This window comes from Bufo gargarizans, chromosome 5, assembly GCF_014858855.1.
Source record: "Bufo gargarizans isolate SCDJY-AF-19 chromosome 5, ASM1485885v1, whole genome shotgun sequence".
NCBI classification, from domain to species: Eukaryota; Metazoa; Chordata; class Amphibia; order Anura; family Bufonidae; genus Bufo; species Bufo gargarizans.
This window is the reverse complement of record NC_058084.1, coordinates 457,923,477-457,946,843: the sequence shown is the minus strand read 5'-3', so window position 1 is coordinate 457,946,843 and position 23,367 is coordinate 457,923,477. Positions and strand designations below refer to the sequence as shown.

Genomic DNA, 23,367 nt, shown 5'->3' with positions numbered 1-23,367 from the left:
TTGTTTAGATTATGTTAATTTCTCCTTTGCTGCTATTGGTGGAAGTAAAGAAGGAGATAGCAATACTCGCCTCTGTGTCTTTAATAAAACTATGACTTTACGTCATGAAATAGGAAAATCATTAAGTTACATCCTGTATTATACTCCAGAGCTGCACTCACTATTCTGCTGGTGCAGTCACTGTGTACATACATTACTTATCCTGTACTGATCCTGAGTTGCATCCTGTATTATACTCCAGAGCTGCACTCACTATTCTGCTGGTGGAGTCACTGTCTACATACATTACTTATCCTGTACTGATCCTGAGTTGCATCCTGTATTATACTCCAGAGCTGCGCTCACTATTCTGCTGGAGCAGTCACTGTGTACATATATTACATTACTTATCCTGTACTGATCCTGAGTTACATCCTGTATTATACTCCAGAGCTGCGCTCACTATTCTACTGGTGCAGTCACTGTGTACATACATTACATTAGTTATCCTGTACTGATCCTGAGTTACATCCTGTATTATACTCCAGAGCTGCACTCACTATTCTGCTGGAGGAGTCACTGTGTACATACATTACATATACTCAGCTGTACATAATATTATGAGCTGGGACTCACCATTCTGACATTGAACACCAAAAAATCCGTTAGGGCAGAGGCAGATATTGGACCTCAGGCAGGTTCCCCCATTGAGGCACAGGGGCTGGCACAGCGCTAGAAAGGAATCCAATGAACAATTAACACTTTAATATCCACATAGATTCTCTTACAGGAATGGGCTTACTTTTTCTGGTATCGGTTTCCCATTAGCTTTGCTCCATTGTGACACAGCTATGATCAGTGACTCCAGCCTAGCTGCATTGTCTGATGGAGTCTATGGTAATTCTAAGAGTGCTGCTCTGTCCCACACTATTCTTTACACTGCAGCTCTGCTTGTTCAGATTGGCTGCTATGTATATGCACAAGCCCAGCAGGAAATCAATGCACCTTTACAGCAATGCGTCCTCAATGCCTACCCAATACCTTTACAGAGTATCCAAAAAAGACTACCGTGTAAACTCAGCTCCTTAACCACTTAAACGCTGGATATTCTTTGGTCCACTCTTGGGTTAAGGATCTCTTCCTAGAAAATGGGGGATATAGGCTGTTGCCCACTTTGGCAACTCCATAGCTGGCTCTAAATTATGCCCAAAGCAATTATTACCCAGTGCACCATAGTTAAACTTACCTGTGCCGCAGGTAGGTCCACCCCAGCCAGATTTGCACTTGCACACATCGGGGGCTACACATTCACCACCATTTTCACAGTGACGGTTGCACACCACTAATAAAATAAAAAAAAGTGTATTACTAAGAAATATTGTCAAACAGTAAAAAAGTTTCAGACTGATGATGTCATACAATCAAAACATATTGGACTGATGATGTCATACCATAGAAAAGTATAGGTCTGAATATGTCATACTATAAAAAAAAGTATCAGTCAGATGATGCCATACAATGAAAACGTATAGGACCGATAATATCATACAACAGAAAGTATAGGTCTGATGATGTCATGCCATTAAAAAAGTATCAAAATGATGATGTCATACAATGGAAAGTATCAGATTGATTATGTCATACTGTAAGGCCTCTTGCACATGACCGTATGTACTTTGCAATCCGTGTGAATGCTGTATTTTGCGGAACGGAACATCTGGCCCCTAATAGAACAGTACTATCCTTGTCCGTAATGCGGACAATAATAGGACATGTTCTATCTCTTAGCGGAACTAATATACGGAAATACAGAAACGGAATGCACATGGAGTACGTTCTTTTTTTTTGCGGAACCATTGAAATGAATGGTTCCGCATACGGACCACAAACGGAAACGCAAAAACGGAACGGAAATAAAACATGCAAGGCCTGTCACCTTATGAAAGGAAATGCACCAATAAAAACAATAGAAAGTGCTAAAAATGTATATAAAGATTGAAGGTTATCTCACATGTCATACTAAAGGTGTGATTGACTTCATAAAATGCCCATGTAAAAAAGTTGATGTGGACAGAACCAAAAAAACATAATAGGGGAACACATTAAAAACATAAATAAAAAATTTGAGGGCCATCCTCTTTCACGCTACTTTAAATACAAACATGGGGGGGATTTTTGGAGCATTAGAACAAATAAAACCTGATCGTAGAGGAGGGGATTATATCAAATTAGGCTACTTTCACATTAGCGGCAGGGGAGTTCGGCAGGCTGTTCCGGCGGGTGAACAACCTGTCGGATCCGTCCTGCCGCTAGTGCACGTGTGCCCCCGGACTACCGCTCCGTCCCCATTGACTATAATAGGCGTGGGGGCGGAGTTCCGGCGGCAGCACGGCGAGAGGCAGCCGGACTAAAACTACGACATGCAGTACTTTTAGTCTGGCTGCCTCTCAGCGTGCGCTGCCGTGCTGCCGCCGGAACTCCGACCCCGCCCCCATTATAGTCAATGGGGACGGAGCGGCAGCCCAGGGGCACACGTGAAGTAGCAGTAGGACGGATCCCCGAAACAGCCTGTCGGAATCCCCTGCCGCTAGTGTAAAACCGCTAGTCTTGCTCCCTAGGATTACAAAGCGTGGTTTCCTTCGCGCGCACGTGTCAGCGGCCGGGACGGCGCGCGCTAGCAGAGGAGACTGAAGACCATTGGCTTACAGCGTTTTTAACTCTTGAGAAGTCTATAGACTCCATAGCACCAACGGCAACTACCTTGTTATTTTGTGTATGTTGACAACCGGAAGCCGTACACCAACAGAATTTGATTATTGAATCACACTAGAAATCTTTTAGTATTTTTTATACCAATTCAGGGGTTTGGGCAATTAACCCCTTCTAGACCGGCAGCGACGCACTCTGCGTAGTGTTATTCAGTGTAACTGCTCTCTTCCTTTGTACAACGGGTATCATTGAGTCTTTATATACTACCATATACCGTCTCCACTCTGAACAATGCTATGTAAAGTAACTTTATGGACACTTGCCTTCTTGTATAGCTGGAAGTATTTGGAGTGTTCTACTCCAGTCACATCCAAAGCTGCACTCACAGTCCCTTTTGTTTCCAGTTAATTCTGAGTTTTTTTAGCCACAGATCTACCTACAGCCTCCTCTTAAATGGGCCCCGTCGCCTCTCCTGACATGTCTGTTTTAGCACTTACTCACATCCCCCATGTAATAGTAATTCTGGAGCATATGTTCCTATGATTCTATGATGTGCCATTCCTTTATTATCCCTTCTAGAAGTTATGAATGGGCTGCTAGCAATTAGCAATGAAGGTCCAGCCGGGTGTTACCAATTGAAAGGGGGAGGGGTTGTCCCTGCATAGTCAATTCATAACTTCTAGCAGGAATCATAAAGGAATGGCACAACACAGAGTCAAAAGAATAGATGCTCCAGAAATTGTTATTACACAGAGGATGAAAGTAGTTACTACTAGAAACATATCAGGAGAGGGTACAGCTCCTCGGGTACTGAGCTATTTGCCCACAGTGGCCACTACAAGATCTCTGCTAGGACTCTCTGCTCTTGGTGCTCCGTCATTTGGACATGATCAGAATGTGGTTTCAGCCACTAGGGGGAGCTCACTCCCATAGAACATCATAGTAATGAACTCATACACTCCCCCTAGTGGCGACTTCAGGAAGTCAAAATGTTATCATTCCATTTGAAGCTATATAATAAAAAGAAAAAAATGGGATCTCTGACCCCGAAAAACACATATTCCAAAATGAACCAGTGCCAGATTTTGAACCTACGAAGCAAATAACATTTAAGTCATTTTTACAGTGATTTTCTTTTGCAAAGTAGCATGATAAGACTTACTCGTTTCACATCGGGGGCCAACGTAACCAAACGGGCAGGAGCAGACGTTCCTGGCCTGACAGACGCCTCCATGTTCACAGGGTGGGTCACAAAAAGCTGCAAATAAAAATTATAATATACAGTGACCCAATTATACGTACCCTATATAGGGATCTATTACAGTCTAAAAGCCCTAGTGTCACACTCTGTAAGGTGAGAGCTCCGTTCGATCCTCAGGGCACAGTGACAGGATGGCCACCATGTTGCCCTTGTCTACATTTGTATACAATCGTCCCTTCTTTCGTACTGTGCTCCTGCTGTCTCTCTACTGAGGAGTCATGCAGTTTGGTATTGCAATACCACAGACAGCCAGCAGGTGGCTGTGTCGTCTGTTGAGATTGCAGGCGGAATATATGCTATATGATGTCATGTGGGTGCATAGGTCAGGGCTGCAAGTGATCAGGTAGTGTAGTCAGGAACAATCTGGGTCAGAACCAGAACATATATATATATATATATATATATATATATATATATTATTATTATTTTTTTTGCTCAGGATAGGATATGTTGTAATAGTGCATGCTGTCCCTTTAAGAGGCCAAGCGTTTAACCTCTTATTGACTGCCCATACATGTTTTATGGCAGCTGTTAAGGGACCAAGTTTTGCAACAATCCTGGCTCCGATCCTGGCTATTTAACCCTTTTGAAAAAGAATTACTGCGGCATAATGAAAGGTTGCGCAGCTCTGCTACATCTGTATAGTCCCAGGCACAGATACTACATTTTTATAGTTTCTAAAATGTTACATCAGGGACACAGCCACAAAGTTAGCAATTGTCAATGGGCTCTAGTGCCTGAGGGCCCCAAAGCACTGCCAGATAAGAAGACACTGGTAGTTGTGGCCCCTTCTTCTCAGATTTTGCATTGGGGCCCAGGAGCTTCACGTTACGCCTGTGAAATACATTGTAACCAAGTAGATGAGATGGGATTGTTGGTAGCGATAGTCACCTTCATCACAGGTGGGCCCTCCGTAGCCCAGGGCACACTCGCACACGTTGGGTCTCGTGCACCTCCCGCGGTTCCTGCAGTCCGGGCGGCACACAGCTGTAAGAGATCAGGACTCATTAGAAGGAAGCACAATGTCCCCAGCTGTAAACATTTATCGGGACAAATGCCGGCGTGCGGCCGCTTACCCGTCTGACAGTTGTATCCAGAATAGCCCGGCTTACATTTACAAACATTCGGAGCGACGCATTCCATGTTCCTTCCACATGGATGGCTGCAAATTGCTGAGTTATGGAGAGATAATTAATGGGGGGAATTAGCTTTATACTAACAGAACAGACGCTTATGCAAGAGAAGAAAAAACGGAATGTTCTACAAAGTAGTCGATGGATTTCCTAATGGATGACGAGATCTTATGAAGTATAATCACAAAGTGGCCACTAGAGGCAGCAAACTGCTAGGAGTGAACTCAGTAAGCCTGTGTGACTTCACTTTGCTCCCTCTAGTGGTGGTCGTGTCCAGTCAAAATATAAATAGTTCTGTGCGTACATCTATGGAAACCTTGTTGCAATAGATAGAGCCACCATAGAACAGATTTATTTATTTATTTATTATTAATGTCCATTTGGTTTCTAAATGCAAAATGGAACAACTTTCTAAATAGTCCTTCACCTAACTGACTGCCCTCCTGAATCTGACAGATCTCACAACACACTGCTTCTGGTTATGTTGTCTCTCTCACTCTCTCTCTGCTCTCCCCTTCCCTTCTCTCAGTGTTAGAGATAGCAGCAGGGAGGGGGAGGAGTCTGTACACATCAGATCAGAGTGTGGAGAGGGAGAAAACAGCTCACATTGGCTGTTTTAATAATGTCCATTTGATTCCTCAATGCAAACTTTCTGAATAGTCCTCATTAAAAACGTTCTGCCATTTTGCTCAACATAGATTAACTCTTCACCTAACTGAATCTCAATATGAATGAAACCACGCACTCTCAAAATGATATGCAAAGGTAGGTTAAATGTAATGCTCCTTTATACCAAACCAGGTATATATCTCAGAATACAAAAAAGGAGGAAAAAAAAACAAAGGAAACTTATTTTTTTTTTCAAAATTAAAGATCAAAAAAATTAAAAGTTTAAACAAATCTCAGTTTGTGATTTCAATACTCTATATTGCGATGGCTGGGGGAGACGTTTCGGTCCGTTAGACCTTTATCATAGCTTCGCTCAATGGTAAAGTGGTCGGTGCGGAAGCGGTGGCATCCCACGTGGAGGACGCTAGACAGGGAGCAGTGTCCACGTGGGACGCCACCGCTTCCGCACCGACCACTTTACTATTGAGCGATGCTTTGATAAAGGTCTAACGGACCGAAACGTCTCCCCCAGCCATCGCAATATAGAGTATTTAAATCACAAACTGAGATTTGTTTAAACTTTAGATTTTTTGATTTTTCCTTTATATTTATTTATTTATTTTTCTCCCCTTTTTTGTATTCTGAGATATATACCTGGTTTGGTATAAAGGAGCATTACACTAAACCTACCTTTACATATAATTTTGAGAGTGCGTAGTTTCATTTATATTGACTATAGTGGGTGTACACCCTTATACCACTGCACCTCCCCTTAGTGGAGTGCATTTTCCATTTTTTCTATTTTGCCCTTCTGAATCTGACAGATCCCACAACACACTGCTCTCTCTCTCTCTCTCTGATATACCTTCAGATCAGAGTGTGGAGAGGGGAGAAACAGCTCACATAGGGTGTAGATAGGGAGGAAAGCACATATAGGGCAGTGTGTGGGGGGAGAATCAGATAAGGCAGCATATAGAGAGAGCAGAACACCCATATCAGACTCTGCTGGGTGAGGGTGGGGGGAAAATCACACTCTCCTCAACATCAGTGACTGTCAGTAGCAGTCAGAGGAGATGCCTCGTGAGTTTTAGAATGGGAAATCAGTCAAAGAATGAAGCTATGTTGATACATGAGATGCTAGTGAAGTCAGCAGCATCCTGGACACACAGATCCTGCATGTATTAATAGGAGGGGCACATCAACACGGAGCAAACTGAATATCAGGGGGTCTGTAAATTAATTAAAGAAAGAAGATTGCAGCCCGAAACTTGGCACAACTTTTTAAACTCATGGTAACAACTAGCAGCTAAGCCCACTCGGGGGAAGTGGTGGGAGGCCACTACAGGGGAAATGTAGTATTGCCGGCCACTTAATCAAATGAACTGATTACCATGTAATATGTGGTCTTACCAAGTTGACCCCCTCTAGGACATCTATATGTATTATAGAGAATATAGACCACCATCGTCTTGAGGGTGCAAACCCTTTAATCCCTTACATGCAGATTTTGGTCTTCAGGATGCAGCATATTTTTGCTTGACTACATAAAAAGAGCCTTACTTTTTTGATGAGGTTGTTTGGAAGGTCTTGTTTTCTTTGTTTTATGGATGATTTTTTATGTTACATATGTATAGTATATTTTCTACTTTGATGTTACAATGATATTTTTTTATTGGAGAACCTCGTAAATTGTGCAGACAGTTGTTATAGTCGGCGTCAGGTATACTCAGAAATTTACTGAGGACCGGGGAGTCTTATTAACCCCAGGGCTGTCCTTTAAAACTGTCAGTCCTCCATAACCATTGTCATTGGGAGCTGACCTTCATGAAACAAAGGGAGTCCTCCTCCCTTGTCATACCATGATCTCAATCACAAGGGTGAATCAGATGGGATCATATTTTTCTCCAATCAACACTGCCAATTCCTGCTGATCCTCCTATGGACATTGCTGCAATCACAGTGCAATAAATATTTAGGCCTTGGGTGTTACATACTAGCTGTCAGCAGGGTACATCAGATCAGAAGAAGTTAAGCCTACAGTACACAAAAGCAGAAGTTCCCAACCTTTGGGTCTCCATCTGTTGCCAAACTCCCAGCATGCTCTGACTGTCACAGGCAACAACTGGAGAGCCACAAATTGGGGAACACTGCACTAAGGGATATTACCAATATTAGTATTCTGTTGTCCTTTACCTTGACAAGTCAATCCATCTCCATAATATCCGAAGGGACACCTTCCACATTTGAAACCTCCTTCCACGCTCGGTTCACAGTGAACACCACGGAAACACGGAGAATCGGCACAAGTCAGTTTCTCTGGAGCCAGCGTAAATGGGCTTCTCAACTCTCCTCGATCTTCTGTCCTGTTCATCAAGGTGGAAATATCTTGTACCTGCTGACTCTTCTCATGGTCACCATTGTTGACTGTGTTTAGTATTTCATTGATTTCAATCTTTTTACTGGCGTGTTCCTTCAACATTGTCTCTTGGGCACCTGGTCGTTGCTGAGAGATGAAAGCTACACTTCTTCTGATAGGAAACTCATTGGTAGTAGTTCCTTTGTATCCATTCCTTGATGTATGACTGGTGACCCAACCATTGCGGAGTAGATGAGAAGCTGTTCTTCGACCATTTAGTATTCTGGAGAATGTTGTCCTCTTTGAATCATTGATGGTCATAAGGGATGGATGACTCCGGGTTGTTGGCACAATTGATGTTTTTGGTCTTTTGCTACTTTCTGTGGGGCTTGGAGCATCAGGAGAACCTATATTCATACATATTCAATAGGTACATAGTTATATGTCTATTCTGAGAAACAATTCTTCAAATTTTACAAACTTTAATTGGTAGAAAGATCAAAACACATCTAATATAAAAGGAGTAGTGGCACTATGTACATATAGCCCCCTTTGGTGCTACTTTTAGACATCCATACCTAGAAATCTGAGGTTTCCACCAGCCTCCCACCCTAATGGATTTGATCTGAATTTATTAGTGGTGAATCGCGTTAAAAAACAGCTATTTCCTGGCTGCAGAGAGCCTGTATAGTGGTGTAGAACACTGTGCCTTGCAGTAACACCCATAGGGAGTCTGCTGTGGTAGTGAAATAATACTGTCAGTCAGTATGACATGCAGATCACAGGCGTCGCTATTAGAATCACTGCACACTTCACTTATTTGTGCAGTTATGGGGCCAAAACTGACCAAATAACTCAAGTGTGAACTGAGCCTTACAGGTCGATGTTAGTGTCAAGAAGAAGCGCACTCCTTTTACACCGTCATCAACTGATTCCACATAGATGTCTACAGAACCTGTTCTATTAAATGCTTATACAAGTAGAGCCCCCCGACAGAGTGGAGAGGGTGTCAGCAGTAAGTTTGTGTTGACGTCATTAATTATTTTGCCCATCCTCTGATCCGTCAGAAAAATAACCCCCCAAAAAACTGATCCTGTCTGTTGAGCGTCCGCCTTCACTTGTTCAGCATTTGGTCAGTAATCCATCAGTATTTCTAAAGCCAAAAAAAACAGGAGTGGATCCAAAACAGAGATGACACGTGAATGGAATATTTGCATGTCTTCTGTGTTTTATACCCACTCCTGCTTTTGGCTACCAAATCATAAACCAATGACACTGATGCAAAATAGGGACCATGTCATACAGGCCTTACAGCTGCTACACAGACAGGATCCATTGTGCGTCTCATTTTTCCTTCCTTCTGACGGATCAGAAAGAGGGTAAAAAAAAAGATGATGTCAACCAGGCCAAAAAGGCAAAGTACTGGCCCAGTCATGGAGTGGAGAGAGTGTGGGAACAGCATGAGAAGTCCACAGAGTAGTGATGTGGCAGCAGCACGGGGAGACCACAGAGTAGTGATGTGGCAACAGCATGAGGAGACCACATAGTGGTGAAGTGGCAGCAGCATGAGGAGACCACAGAGTAGTGGTGTGGCAGCAACATGAGGAGACCACAGAGTTGTGATGTGGCAGCAGCATGAGGAGACCACAGAGTGGCCCATTGAATAGTGTTGAGGTAGCAGCAGCATGAGACCACAGAATGGCCCAGTGACATAGTGTTGAGGTGGCAGCAGCATAAGGAGACCACAGAGTGGCCCATTGACATAGTGTTGAGGTAGCAGCAGCATGAGGAGACCACAGTGTGGTGAAGTGGCAGCAGCATGAGGAGACCACAGAGTAGTTATGTGGCAGCAGCATGAGGAGACCACAGAGTGACCCACTGAATAGTGTTGAGGTAGCAGCAGCATAAGGAGACCACAGATTGGCCCAGTTACATAGTGTTGAGGTAGCATCAGCATGAGGAGACCATAGAGTGGCCCAGTGACATAGTGTGGAGGTGGCAGCAGCATGAGGAGACCACAGAGTAGTGATGTGGCATCAACATAAGGAGACCACAGACTAGTAATGTGGCAGCAGCATGAGGAGATCACAGATTAGTGATGTGGGAGCAGCATGAGGAGATCACAGAGTAGTGATGTGGCAGCATCATGAGGAGACGACAGAGTGGCCCATTGATATAGTGTTGAGGTGGGCAGCAGCATGAGGAGACCACAGACTGGTGAAGTGGCAGCAGCATGAGGAGACCACAGAGTGGCCCAGTGACATAGTGTTGAGGTAACAGCAGCATGAGGAGACCACAGAGTGGCCCAGTGATATAGTGTTGAGGTGGCAGCAGTATGAGGAGACCACAGAGTGGCCCAGTGACATAGTGTTGAGGTAGCGGCAGCATGAGGAGACCACAGAGTAGTCCAGTGACAGAGTGGGGAGGTGGGGGGAAATACCAGTACCAGCTAAAGATGGTGGCTGGCAGTAGGAGCACCTGGCAGCAGGTGTGGCATCAGGCGGGTGGCAGCATCAAAATAGTAGCTTTGACAGGTCTCTTTTGTCAAAGTGTTGGTGTGGCACCATGGATGATCTACTCTGATGCATCAGGCACTGGTGTTTGAAAATCCTGGCTGACCCACGCTTGATTCATCTTCACAAAGGTCAGTTTCTCCACATTTTGGGTGGACAGGCAAGTTCTCCTTGGGGTAACTATGGCTCCTGCCGCACTAAACACCCGCTCTGATGCAGGGTGCACTACAAGTATGCCACAGCCTGCTGGTTCAGGTTCTGCTCAATGTCTAGATGCTGCTGCTGAGTAGTTTCTTCTGTAAGTGGGTGAAGACAACTGCTCATCAGTGACTCTAGACTTAAGTTGCTGCTGATGGAGCTGGTACTGCTCCTTCCCCCCAACCCCCCGACCTTCCCGGCAGCCATGGCAGTGGAACTGAGTGCAGAGGCCCCACCCCCCCCGGGCAGACCTGCGTAACGATGGGCGATGGCGCATATAGGCAGAGGCCAACTGACTACATAGTCGGTCTCGATAGTAGTTCAGTTTGTCCTCCCTCTCAGCGGGTGTGAAAAAGGCCCCCATTTTGGAACGGTAGCGTGGGTCTAACATGATTAATAAACTCCCCCCCCACAAAAAAAATCACAATTCACCCCAGAACTAGTGGGTGATGGGACGTATGTATATTTTCTACACCACGTAAATGGCTGTAGTACAATGTAACTTCACTGCTGAACTTCACTTATGACATATATTTTTCCCTTTTATTTCCTAATAATAAACCCCCCCAAAAAAGTAAAACAATGTAAAATCAACGCAGAACGGCTAATAGGACATACGTATCTATCCTATTAATACACCCGTAAATGGTTATATCACACAGAACTTGCACCCCAATCACAAGCAAGGTTTGCTGGAATTAGTGATGTATCATATAGTGCAAACGACCCAAAAGCAGCAGTATAATAGCAATTTGGGCCGCAGTCAGTGCAGCAAGGTGTAATGGAATCGCTCCTATTACCCAGGCTGTACACTCTCCTATTGCATCCTGTTCTCCTTTTATAGTGTAGATGATTCCTCCCTGTCCTTTCCCTGCACCTTGACTAATCTTTCCCTGAACTTGTAAAAAAAAATTTCAGCACAATGAAGTCTTTCCTAGCACTGTCCCTAGCGCCTGCTGACGTCTCTCCCTGCACTAAGTACTCTGGAAAATGGCTGAATCCAAGATGGCTGAGGCTATTTATAGGGCTGTGACATCACAGGTCTGGCTGGCTGCTGATTGGCTGCATGCATGGCATTGTGGGTGATCCCTCGTTCCCAGAGATCTTTGCTCCGTGTCCTAACACGTGCAGCAGCCATTTTAGGAAAAAATGCGATTCGTTACCACGAAGCGTGAGGAAATTCGGATTCGGTGCAAATCGAATTCCACTTCGTCAACTTTAAATCACTCATCTCTACTAATGGGATATTCAGTGATACTATCCAGCAGAGGGTAGGTTGAGAAAGCATGTGGAGATTTCACTGAAGTCTTAGGGAGGCACTGGCTTGGTTATCTGCTAGAGGCATGTATGGCCACCTCTCCTATGTAAGTGGATGCCTGTCAGGTAAGGTCCATATCATAAAGGTGGGATGAATGTCCTTCACTTTACTGCCCAGGGGCCTCCAGCAACCTTTATCTGGTCCTGTCCATATAGCATGTCAGAAGATGGATTTAGGTCACACGATTATACCATATTGAGACAAACCTTTCCAATATGAAGTTTTATCCCATTCTTGATGTGAGAAAGATGAAGAGGATGAAAAAGGAAGACAAATCTGGAAAGCACTTATTAAAAAAGAGAAAGAAGAAATAGAAGAAGAGAAGATGCACATTAGAGTAATCAACTGCTATTCATTGGAAAAGGCAACTATATTCAGAGTTCAAAGGAAGAGCGGAAGACCTACAAAAGATACATTTATTAAAATCATGACAATTCAGAAGCATGAAGACTTCAACAGAAGACAAGACGTTGTGAAGAAACACTATTCCCTACTCTAGAGGTGATCAGAAGTCAAAATTTTACAGCAAATCATAACAAAGAGGAATAGGAAGAAGACATTGATAAGAAGAGGTCATCCAAGAAGAAAAAGAAGAGGAAGGTGGGGAAAAAAACTGAAAAAAGAAAGATGATTTATAATAATAAAGTGAAATGAAAAAGGAATAAAGGACAATGAAAAGAAGAGCAAGTGGAAGAAGAGTAAAAGGTCAAAAATTAGAAGCTATCAGAAGACATGGAAGAAGAGGAAGTCACAGAAATGAATACATACTGAAGTCAACCCAAGACCCAACCCATGACAACACAAAGAATAGAAGAAGATGATACATAGAAGAGGATATGGACACAGATGAAAAGAAAGATACAGAAGATGAAGAGGAAGATACAGAAGAGAATTCATATGGAAGTCAACCTATAACTGCACAAGGAACAGAGGGTGGTGAAGAATATCTAGAAGAAGACATGGAAGCAGATGAAGCCGAACACATGGAAGACAATCAATACAGAAGTCAACCTATGACAACATATGAAAGAGACAATACGAAGAAGATAATGCAGAGGAGGACGATGAAGATCAAGCAATACAGAAATGAACCTATGACAACACAAGTAGTAGAGGAAGATGATATAATATTGAAATATAGAAGAGGACATGGAAGTAGAGGAAGACATAGAAGCTGATCAATAAGAAAATAAACTTATCACAACATAAGAAATAGAAAAAGATTTAAGAATGAATGTAAAAAAGCAGGACAAAGAAGATGAAGAAGCAGAAGAAGGAATGGAAGATGACAAAGAAGAAGAAGATGAAAGAGGAAGTCAAACATTGACATCAAGTAAAGACATAGAAAAGTAAGAAGAAATAGAGGAACAAGGTAGGAAAATTAAATGAAGAAGAGGAAGATAATAAGTGGAGGAAGAAGTATAACAGCAAATGGAATAAGAGAAAAAAAGAGAGAAGAGATGAGAAATAAGATGAAGATAAAGGAGAAGAAGAGAAAGGAGAAGAAGAGAAAGAAGAAGAAGTAGTAAGAAACAGAAGGAAAAGAAAATATAGGAAATACAAGAGAAAATATAATACAAAGATTAAAAAGAGGGAGAGAAAGAAGTACAATAAGAAATGTAGGATTATGAAGAAGAGGAAGAGTAAGGCTACTTTCACACGGGTGTTTCTGGGTCCGCTTGTGAGATCCGTTTCAGGGCTCCCACAAGCGGCCCAAAACGGATCAGTTAAGCCCCAATGCATTCTGAATGGATAAGGATCCGTTCAGAATGCATCAATTTGGCTGCGTTTGGTCTCCGTTACGTTTTTTAGACGGTCACTAAAACGCAGCTTGCAGCGTTTTGGCGACCGTCTGACTATGCGGAGCCAAACGGATCCTTCTTGACTTACAATGTAAGTCAATGGGGACGGATCCGTTTTTCACTGCCACAATATGGTGCAAGTCAAGACGGATCCATTTTGACTTAGACTTTTTTTTTTATGAATAATGCAAACGGGTCCGTTATTAACGGATACAAGCTTTTGCATTATCGGTGCGGATGCATCTGTGCAGATACAAGACGGATCCGCACCAAACGCGAGTGTGGAAATAGCCTTAGGAAGAAGATTAGCAAATGAAATGAATTATCAATAAAAGCAGAATGAATAAGAAGGAAGACAAAAAGTAAAGTCATAAGGATGAGGAAGGAGAAAAAAGGGGAGGAATAATAGAATCAAAGAATGAAAAACAAAATAGTGAGGAGGAAGTAAAAGAAAAAGAAGAACAATGTGATAACTGAGGTGGTATGACGGTGGCACATTATGTAGCACATGGTTTGTGGGTGAACCAACATTTGACTTCACAACTTCCTGCCAGTTCCTCTTCCCCCGAATGGCTCCTCTTGGCAGTGACTTTCGTGCTGAATGTATTTTCTTTACCTTATCCGCACAGCACAATTATTTTTTGGCCCATTCCCTCAGAATAGCGGTCATTGTTCTCTGCCAGGCTCAGAAACGGATCAAATAAACATACGCTCCTCCACTCCAGAAGAATGTAGAACAACATCCCGCTAATGGTCACCATTTAATTCATTAGCTGCTTCAGTAAATGAACACTGATTTGTTATTACCTTATGGTCCTGGTTAATTATCCCGGTAAATTGTCCGTGTCGCCGCGGTCAGCAGCTCATCTATATAACATGTGCAGTGCTTCCACTTCATCGGACTCATGTGTCTGCTTTTCTACAGATTCCCAATCATACTTCTTCTAACATGGCTGGGCCTTCCTCCAGGAAAGGAGAACTCTACATCCAGCTCTCTCAAACTCCAACATTTTGTTCATCCTACCCTTCAGGATTTGACCCCCTATTCACTTTTTGACCCATTTTGCATCTACACAGACGATTCCCATTATTCTGACCACCTCCTACTTTTGACATTGGCAGTGCATAGCTTATGAAGGCAGCTGAGCTGGCTCGGTGGGTATATAAGGTGTGGTGAGCTGGCTCAGTGAGTATATAAGGTGTGCTGAGCTGGCTCGGTGGGTATATAAGGTGCGGTGAGCTGGTTTGGTGAGTATATAAGGTGTGGTGAGCTGGCTCAGTGGGTATATAAAGTGTGGTGAGCTGCTCGGTTGGTATATAAGGTGTGCTGAGCTGGCTCTGTGGGTATAGTGTGGTGAGCTGGCTCAGTGAGTATATAAGGTTTGCTGAGCTGGCTCAGTGGGTAAATAAGGTGCGGTGAGCTGGTTTGGTGAGTATATAAGGTGTGGTGAGCTGGCTCAGTGGGTATATAAAGTGTGGTGAGCTGCTCGGGGGGTATATAAGGTGTGGTGAGCTGGCTCGGTTGGTATATAAGGTGTGATGAGCTGGCTTTGTTGGTATATAAGGTGTGCTGAGCTGGCTTGGTGGGTATATAAGGTGTGGTGAGCTGGCTCAGTGAGTATATAAGGTGTGCTGAGCTGGCTCGGTGGGTATATAAGGTGCGGTGAACTGGTTTGGTGAGTATATAAGGTGTGGTGAGCTGGCTCAGTGGGTATATAAAGTGTGGTGAGCTGCTCGGTTGGTATATAAGGTGTGCTGAGCTGGCTCTGTGGGTATAGTGTGGTGAGCTGGCTCAGTGAGTATATAAGGTGTGCTGAGCTGGCTCGGTGGGTATATAAGGTGCGGTGAGCTGGTTTGGTCAGTATATAAGGAGTGGTGAGCTGGCTCAGTGGGTATATAAAGTGTGGTGAGCTGCTCGGCGGGTATATAAGGTGTGGTGAGCTGGCTCGGTTGGTATATAAGGTGTGGTGAGTTCGCTCTGTGGGTATAGTGTGGTGAGCTGGCTCAGTGAGTATATAAGGTGTGCTGAGCTGGCACTGTGGGTATATAAGGTGCGGAGAGCTAGTTTGGTGAGTATATAAGGTGTGGTGAGCTGGTTCGGTGGGTATATAAAGTGTGGTGAGCTGGCTCAGTGGGTATATAAGGTGTGAGCTGGCTCGGTTGGTATATAAGGTGTCGTGAGCTGGCTCGGTGGGTATATAGGGTGTGGTGAGCTGGCTCGGTGGGTATATAAGGTATGGTGAGCTGGCTCGGTGGGTATATAAGGTGTGGTGAGCTGGCTCGGTGGGTATATAAGGTGTGTGATAGGCTCTCTGCACACATATTCTTTGTTGCTGTCATGGTTAAAATGGGCGATTTATCAGTGCTGCTGTGGTGAAAGTGTTTGGTGAGCGGACAAATGGCACCATTATGAAGAAGCGACGTGGAAACTGTGGATCACCCCCAAAATGAACCAGGGGGCGACCAGACGTGTGAAGCTGCATCACCAGAAAAGGCTTCAGTTTTTGCGGCAGTATTGGAATTGGGCCTCCGCTGATTGGTAAAGGGTTGTCTTCTCTGATGAGTCACATCTTCTGCTTCATGGAACGAATGAACAAACACCCTCTAACAATTGCTGGAAGAACACAAGCTGGTGGTGGCAGCGTTATGGTCGGGGGAAGGTTTTCCTGGCATTCTCTGGACCCCTCATCCATGTGGAAGGCACTCTAAACCGATTTGGGTATGAATCCATCCAGGCAGATCTCGTACACCTATACATGCGAATTGTCTCCCCTGGGGCAGATGGGATCTTCCAGCAAGACAATGCGACATTTCACACGGCTAGAAATGTCCGACTTTGGTTGGAAGAGCATGACCAAGACTTCCCAATACTACAGTCGTGGCCAAAAGTTTTGAGAATGACACAAATATTAGTTTTCACAAAGTTTGCTGCTAAACTGCTTTTAGATCTTTGTTTCAGTTGTTTCTGTGATGTAGTGAAATCTAATTACACGCACTTCATACGTTTCAAAGGCTTTTATCGACAATTACATGACATTTATGCAAAGAGTCAGTATTTGCAGTGTTGGCCCTTCTTTTTCAGGACCTCTGCAATTCGACTGGGCATGCTCTCAATCAACTTCTGGGCCAATTCCTGACTGATAGCAACCCATTCTTTCATAATCACTTCTTGGAGTTTGTCAGAATTAGTGGGTTTTTGTTTCTCCACCCGCCTCTTGAGGATTGACCACAAGTTCTCAATGGGATTAAGATCTGGGGAGTTTCCAGGCCATGGACCCAAAATGTCAATGTTTTGGTCCCCGAGCCACTTAGTTATCACTTTTGCCTTATGGCACGGTGCTCCATCGTGCTGGAAAATGCATTGTTCTTCACCAAACTGTTGTTGGATTGTTGGAAGAAGTTCCTGTTGGAGGCTGTTTTGGTACCATTCTTTATTCATGGCTGTGTTTTGGGGCAAAATTGTGAGAGTCAGCCCACTCCCTTGGATGAGAAGCAACCCCACACATGAATGGTCTCAGGATGCTTTACTGTTGGCATGACACAGGACTGATGGTAGCGCTCACCTTTTCTTCTCCGTACAAGCCTTTTTCCTGATGCCCCAAACAATCGGAAAGAGGCTTCATCGGAGAATATGACTTTGCCCCAGTCCTCAGCAGTCCATTCACCATATTTTCTGCAGAAGATCAGTCTGTCCCTGATGTTTTTTTTGGAGAGAAGTGGCTTCTTTGCTGCCCTTCTTGACACCAGGCCATCTTTCAAAAGTCTTGAGTGTAGATGCGCTCACACCTGCCTGCTGCCATTCCTGAGCAAGCTCTGCACTGGTGGCACTCCGATCCCGCAGCTGAATCCTCTTTAGGGGACGATCCTGGCACTTGCTGGACTTTCTTGGACGCCCTGAAGCCTTCTTAACAAGAATTTAACCTCTTTCCTTGAAGTTCTTGATGATCCTATAAATTGTTGATTGAAGTGCAATCTTAGTAGCCACAATATCCTTGCCTGTGAAGCCATTTTTATGCAATGCAATGATGGCTGCACGCGTTTCTTTGCAGGTCACCATGGTTAACAATGGAAGAACAATGATTTCAAGTATCACCCTCCTTTTTAACAGGTCAAGTCTGCCATTTTAACCCAATCAGCCTGACATAATGATCTCCAGCCTTGTGCTCGTCAACATTCTCACCTGAGGTAACAAGACGATTACTGAAATGATCTCAGCAGGTCCTTTAATGACAGCAATGAAATGCAGTGGAAAGGTTTTTTTGGGATTAAGTTAATTTTCATGGCAAAGAAGGACTATGCAATTCATCTGATCACTCTTCATAACATTCTGGAGTATATGCAAATTGCTATTATAAAAACTTAAGCAGCAACTTTTCCAATTTCCAATATTTATGTAATTCTCAAAACTTTTGGCCACGACTGTACTCTGACACCTAACTCCCCAGACTTGAACTCAATTAAGCATCTGTAGGACCATCTTGATGGTCGTGTTCGCTCTATGGATGGGATGCACTGCAGTCAGCATGGCTCCTGACACCTCTGACAACCTACCAGGACCTTATGGAGTCCCCCCAGCCCGCCTAGCTGCTGTCCGTGCTGCACATGGCAGGTACTCTGGATATTAGCTGCTGGTCAGAATAATGGCACTCTACTGTGTAAGATACCAAAAGGGTACAGATTTAGGTCTAAATTAACAATAGTCGATATTCTTCTCCATCCTGGATTGTCCTGGCTTATGTAACACACATTTGGCTTGCAGAATTCTTTGCTTTGGATGTGAAAGGAGAAGAAAATACGATATGTTTCAAGGCTAAGAATTTTTTTTGCAGAGGTGCATGGCCACCTTTGGAGCAGATAACCAACAGTCACTCACCATTTAGAGCAGATTGGGGCTCAATCATTTTACCCTCATCGTGGCTTTGTCTTCCTCCGCTGGGATCGTACGTACTATGATTCACCGGGGTCTCAGTTTTGGGAGTTTGAGTTGTCAGAATTATCTGGACTGTATGATGAAAGAGAACAACATCACAACAGTATATAAATATTGAATTTGATCTTGATATAAGATTTGTGCTTACTGTCAGTGAATGGAAATCCAGGGGCTGCAAGCTTGTCTGGAAAATGTGCTAATCATGGGGCTTGTTAACATTTATTCTATTCACTGAAGCAAGCAGGTATTTTGAAAATGGAGGGGAATTGATGCATCAAGTAAATAAGAAAGCTTCAGAGAGTTCTGCTGCCTGATAGCGGGAATAATGAATTACTTACCACATATTCTTCCGTCTCCTCCATAACCATAGGGACATGAAGCGCAGGTGTATGAGCCAAAAGTATTTGTGCAGGGTACTCCGGGGTAACAAGGGGCGTCCAGACACTCATCCACATCCTCCTCACAGGCTTGTCCTAGGGGAAAAAAAATCTCAGTTTCCTCCAAAGGTAATTATTAATGAACCAACTATTTACCAAGGTCGTCCTCTTCTAGAATTTATTTTTGTAAGATGGTCCCCCAATGCTAAGCAGAATAGACAATGCCCCAAATGCTGGGGCCGTCAGCCATCAGAGGTAATGAGCGAAGGAACCCAGAAACAAGTGTTTAGTTTCCCTGCAGCGCCCCCACGGGTGATATAAAGCATTACACAGCCTGCACTGAAAACAGAAAGTCTACATAGGGGGTGTTCCAGAGAGAGAAAAGGGATCTTTGCAGTCACTAATTCCCTATGAGGTTGCTTGCAAACGGGTTTTCTAAACTGTGAAAATGGTGATAGGCTAGGAACAAATCCTATCACTTATGGTCAGCAATGTAAACTTTAAAGGGGTTTCCCACCAAAAATAATATCCTACACTTCAAATCAGATCCTAAATCTGAATACTTTTGTTATTAAAAACTGTATAGCCACTGAGTTATTCAATAATTATTAATAAATAATAAAATAATAAAAATTTTCAATTATAGCGCCACCTGCTGTTAGTTCCTTTTCTTATTTCTCTGTCCACCTCTGAAGATTGCTTTACACGGGACAATATTATAGCAGACAGTCTACTGATTGCTAGCGTAGGAGACCTCGGCATTGACATGCTCCCATCTCCTCTAGCTCCTCCAGAGTATGGGGAGCAGCGATCGCTAATGCCATCGCTCGTCCCCATACAGACGCGTTGTTTCCCGGCAGCAGATGATGGTTACACTGCCTGATCTGCCACCCGGAAGCAAGGATTTTTTTTGTGCTGCACAAACGATCCAATTACCCGATAAACAAGCGTTTTCTATTTTGTATTAAGTTTTCTAGGATAACAGTAAAACAAAGATCAATATCAGCAATAACATAAAAATAAACAATTATTATAACCATATAAAGAATCGTGACCCAAGAATCTATAAATAAAACTAAAAAAAAAAAGAAACTTCTGGAACTTCTTCCTTGAATGTCTCTCACAATGCCGTCTGAAACTACTATGAAGGTGCTCTGCTATGTTCGGCTCTGTACCTTTAAGGCCAGCAGGGCATTCACAGTGATAGCGGTTGACCTGGTCCACACATCTTCCTGCACGGCACGGGTTAGGCTGGCAATCATCGATATCTCTCTGACAGCTGTCTCCTTCATATCCTGGAGCACAGACGCAGAGATATTCCCCTTTTCCTGGAGGGAAATTTACATTTGCTGTACACGATCCACCATTCAGGCATCCACAGGCTTTAACAAACATCTAGAAAAATATAAGAATGAACCGACCATGAATTGTAAAAACTCCATGAAAGGGCTTATTTCATACTTTTTTCAGAACTCAGTGTCACCCGTCTGTACGAGCATCTCAGATATGTGAGGAATAGAAGGAAACAGTACAAACAGTGGTTGTCATCTGCTGACTGTACTCAGCTGTTCTTGAAAATACACTACCAACACTAATACAATGGTACTACATGAATATTTATGCAAGGGTTAATATATTTTGTATAACACTGCCCCCTGTGTACAAAACTATAGCCACTATAATGCTGTCCCTTATATACAAGAATATAACTACTATAATATTGCTCCTATGTACAAGAATATAACTACTATAATACTGCTCCTATGTACAGGAATATAACTACTATAATACTGCTCCTATATACAAGAATATAACTACTATAATACTGCCTCCTATGTACAAGAATATAACTACTATATTACTGCCTCCTATGTACAAGAATATAACTACTATAATACTGCTCCAGTGTACAAGAATATAACTACTATAATACTGCTCCTATGTACAAGAATATAACTGCTATAATACTGTCTCCTGTGTACAAGAATATAACTACTATAATACTGCTCCTATGTATAAGAATATACCTACTATAATACTGCTCCTATGTGCAAGAATATAACTACTATAATACTGCTCCTATGTACAAGAATATAACTACTATAATACTGCTCCTATGTACAAGAATATAACTACTATAATACTGCTCCTATGTACAGGAATATAACTACTATAATACTGCTCCTATGTACAAGAATATAACTACTATAATACTGCCTTCAATGTACAAGAATATAACTACTATAATACTGCCCCTATGTACAAGAATATAACTACTATAATACTGCTCCTATGTACAAGAATATAACTACTATAATACTGCTCCTATGTACAAGAATATAACTACTATAATACTGCCTCCTATGTACAAGAATATAACTACTATAATACTGCCTCCTATGTACAAGAATATAACTACTATAATACTGCCTTCAATGTACAAGAATATAACTACTATAATACTGCTCCTATGTACAAGAATATAACTACTATAATACTGCTCCTATGTACAAGAATATAACTACTATAATACTGCTCCTATGTATAAGAATATAACTACTATAATACTGCTCCTATGTACAAGAATATAACTGCTATAATACTGCTCCTATGTACAAGAATATAACTACTATAACACTGCTCCTATGTACAAGAATATAACTACTATAATACTGCTCCTATGTACAAGAATATAACTACTATAATACTGCTCCTATGTACAGGAATATAACTACTATAATACTGCTCCTCTGTACAAGAATATAACTACTATAATACTGCTCCTATGTACAAGAATATAACTACTATAATACTACTCCTATGTACAAGAATATAACTACTATAATACTGCTCCTATGTACAAGAATATAACTGCTATAATACTGCTCCTATGTACAAGAATATAACTACTATAACACTGCTCCTATGTACAAGAATATAACTACTATAATACTGCTCCTATGTACAAGAATATAACTACTATAATACTGCTCCTATGTACAGGAATATAACTACTATAATACTGCTCCTCTGTACAAGAATATAACTACTATAATACTGCTCCTATGTACAAGAATATAACTACTATAATACTACTCCTATGTACAAGAATATAACTACTATAATACTGCTCCAGTGTACAAGAATATAACTACTATAATACTGCTCCTATGTACAAGAATATAACTGCTATAATACTGTCTCCTGTGTACAAGAATATAACTACTATAATACTGCTCCTATGTATAAGAATATACCTACTATAATACTGCTCCTATGTGCAAGAATATAACTACTATAATACTGCTCCTATGTACAAGAATATAACTACTATAATACTGCTCCTATGTACAAGAATATAACTACTATAATACTGCTCCTATGTACAGGAATATAACTACTATAATACTGCTCCTATGTACAAGAATATAACTACTATAATACTGCCTTCAATGTACAAGAATATAACTACTATAATACTGCCCCTATGTACAAGAATATAACTACTATAATACTGCCTTCAATGTACAAGAATATAACTACTATAATACTGCTCCTATGTACAAGAATATAACTACTATAATACTGCTCCTATGTACAAGAATATAACTACTATAATACTGCTCCTATGTATAAGAATATAACTACTATAATACTGCTCCTATGTACAAGAATATAACTGCTATAATACTGCTCCTATGTACAAGAATATAACTACTATAACACTGCTCCTATGTACAAGAATATAACTACTATAATACTGCTCCTATGTACAAGAATATAACTACTATAATACTGCTCCTATGTACAATGATATAACTACTATAATCCTGCTCCTATGTACAAGAATATAACTACTATAATACTGCCTCCTATGTACAAGAATATAACTACTATAATACTGCTCCTATGTACAAGAATATAACTACTATAATACTGCCTCATATGTACAAGAATATAACTACTATAATACTGCCTCCTATGTACAAGAATATAACTACTATAATACTGCCTCCTATGTACAAGAATATAACTACTATAATACTGCCTTCAATGTACAAGAATATAACTACTATAATACTGCTCCTATGTACAAGAATATAACTACTATAATACTGCCCCCTATGTACAAGAATATAACTGCTATAATACTTCCTAGATGTTTAAGAATTTGCAGTAATT

General features: G+C 42.1%; 1 protein-coding gene across 1 annotated transcript in view; it reads right to left on the bottom strand.

Annotated features, from left to right (window-relative positions):
- The window catches only part of VWDE (von Willebrand factor D and EGF domains), a 104,128-nt gene that overhangs the window by 13,531 nt on the left and 67,230 nt on the right, over positions 1-23,367 (bottom strand). Inside the window, exons 18-26 of the mRNA XM_044294065.1 lie at positions 20,361-20,580; positions 19,147-19,281; positions 18,752-18,880; positions 7,885-8,454; positions 5,026-5,121; positions 4,841-4,936; positions 3,851-3,946; positions 1,226-1,321; positions 616-711 (exon numbers count right to left, since the gene is read on the bottom strand). Of these exons, the coding sequence (XP_044150000.1) occupies positions 616-711; positions 1,226-1,321; positions 3,851-3,946; positions 4,841-4,936; positions 5,026-5,121; positions 7,885-8,454; positions 18,752-18,880; positions 19,147-19,281; positions 20,361-20,580 (1,534 nt within the window). The remainder of the gene's footprint in view (positions 1-615; positions 712-1,225; positions 1,322-3,850; positions 3,947-4,840; positions 4,937-5,025; positions 5,122-7,884; positions 8,455-18,751; positions 18,881-19,146; positions 19,282-20,360; positions 20,581-23,367) is intronic.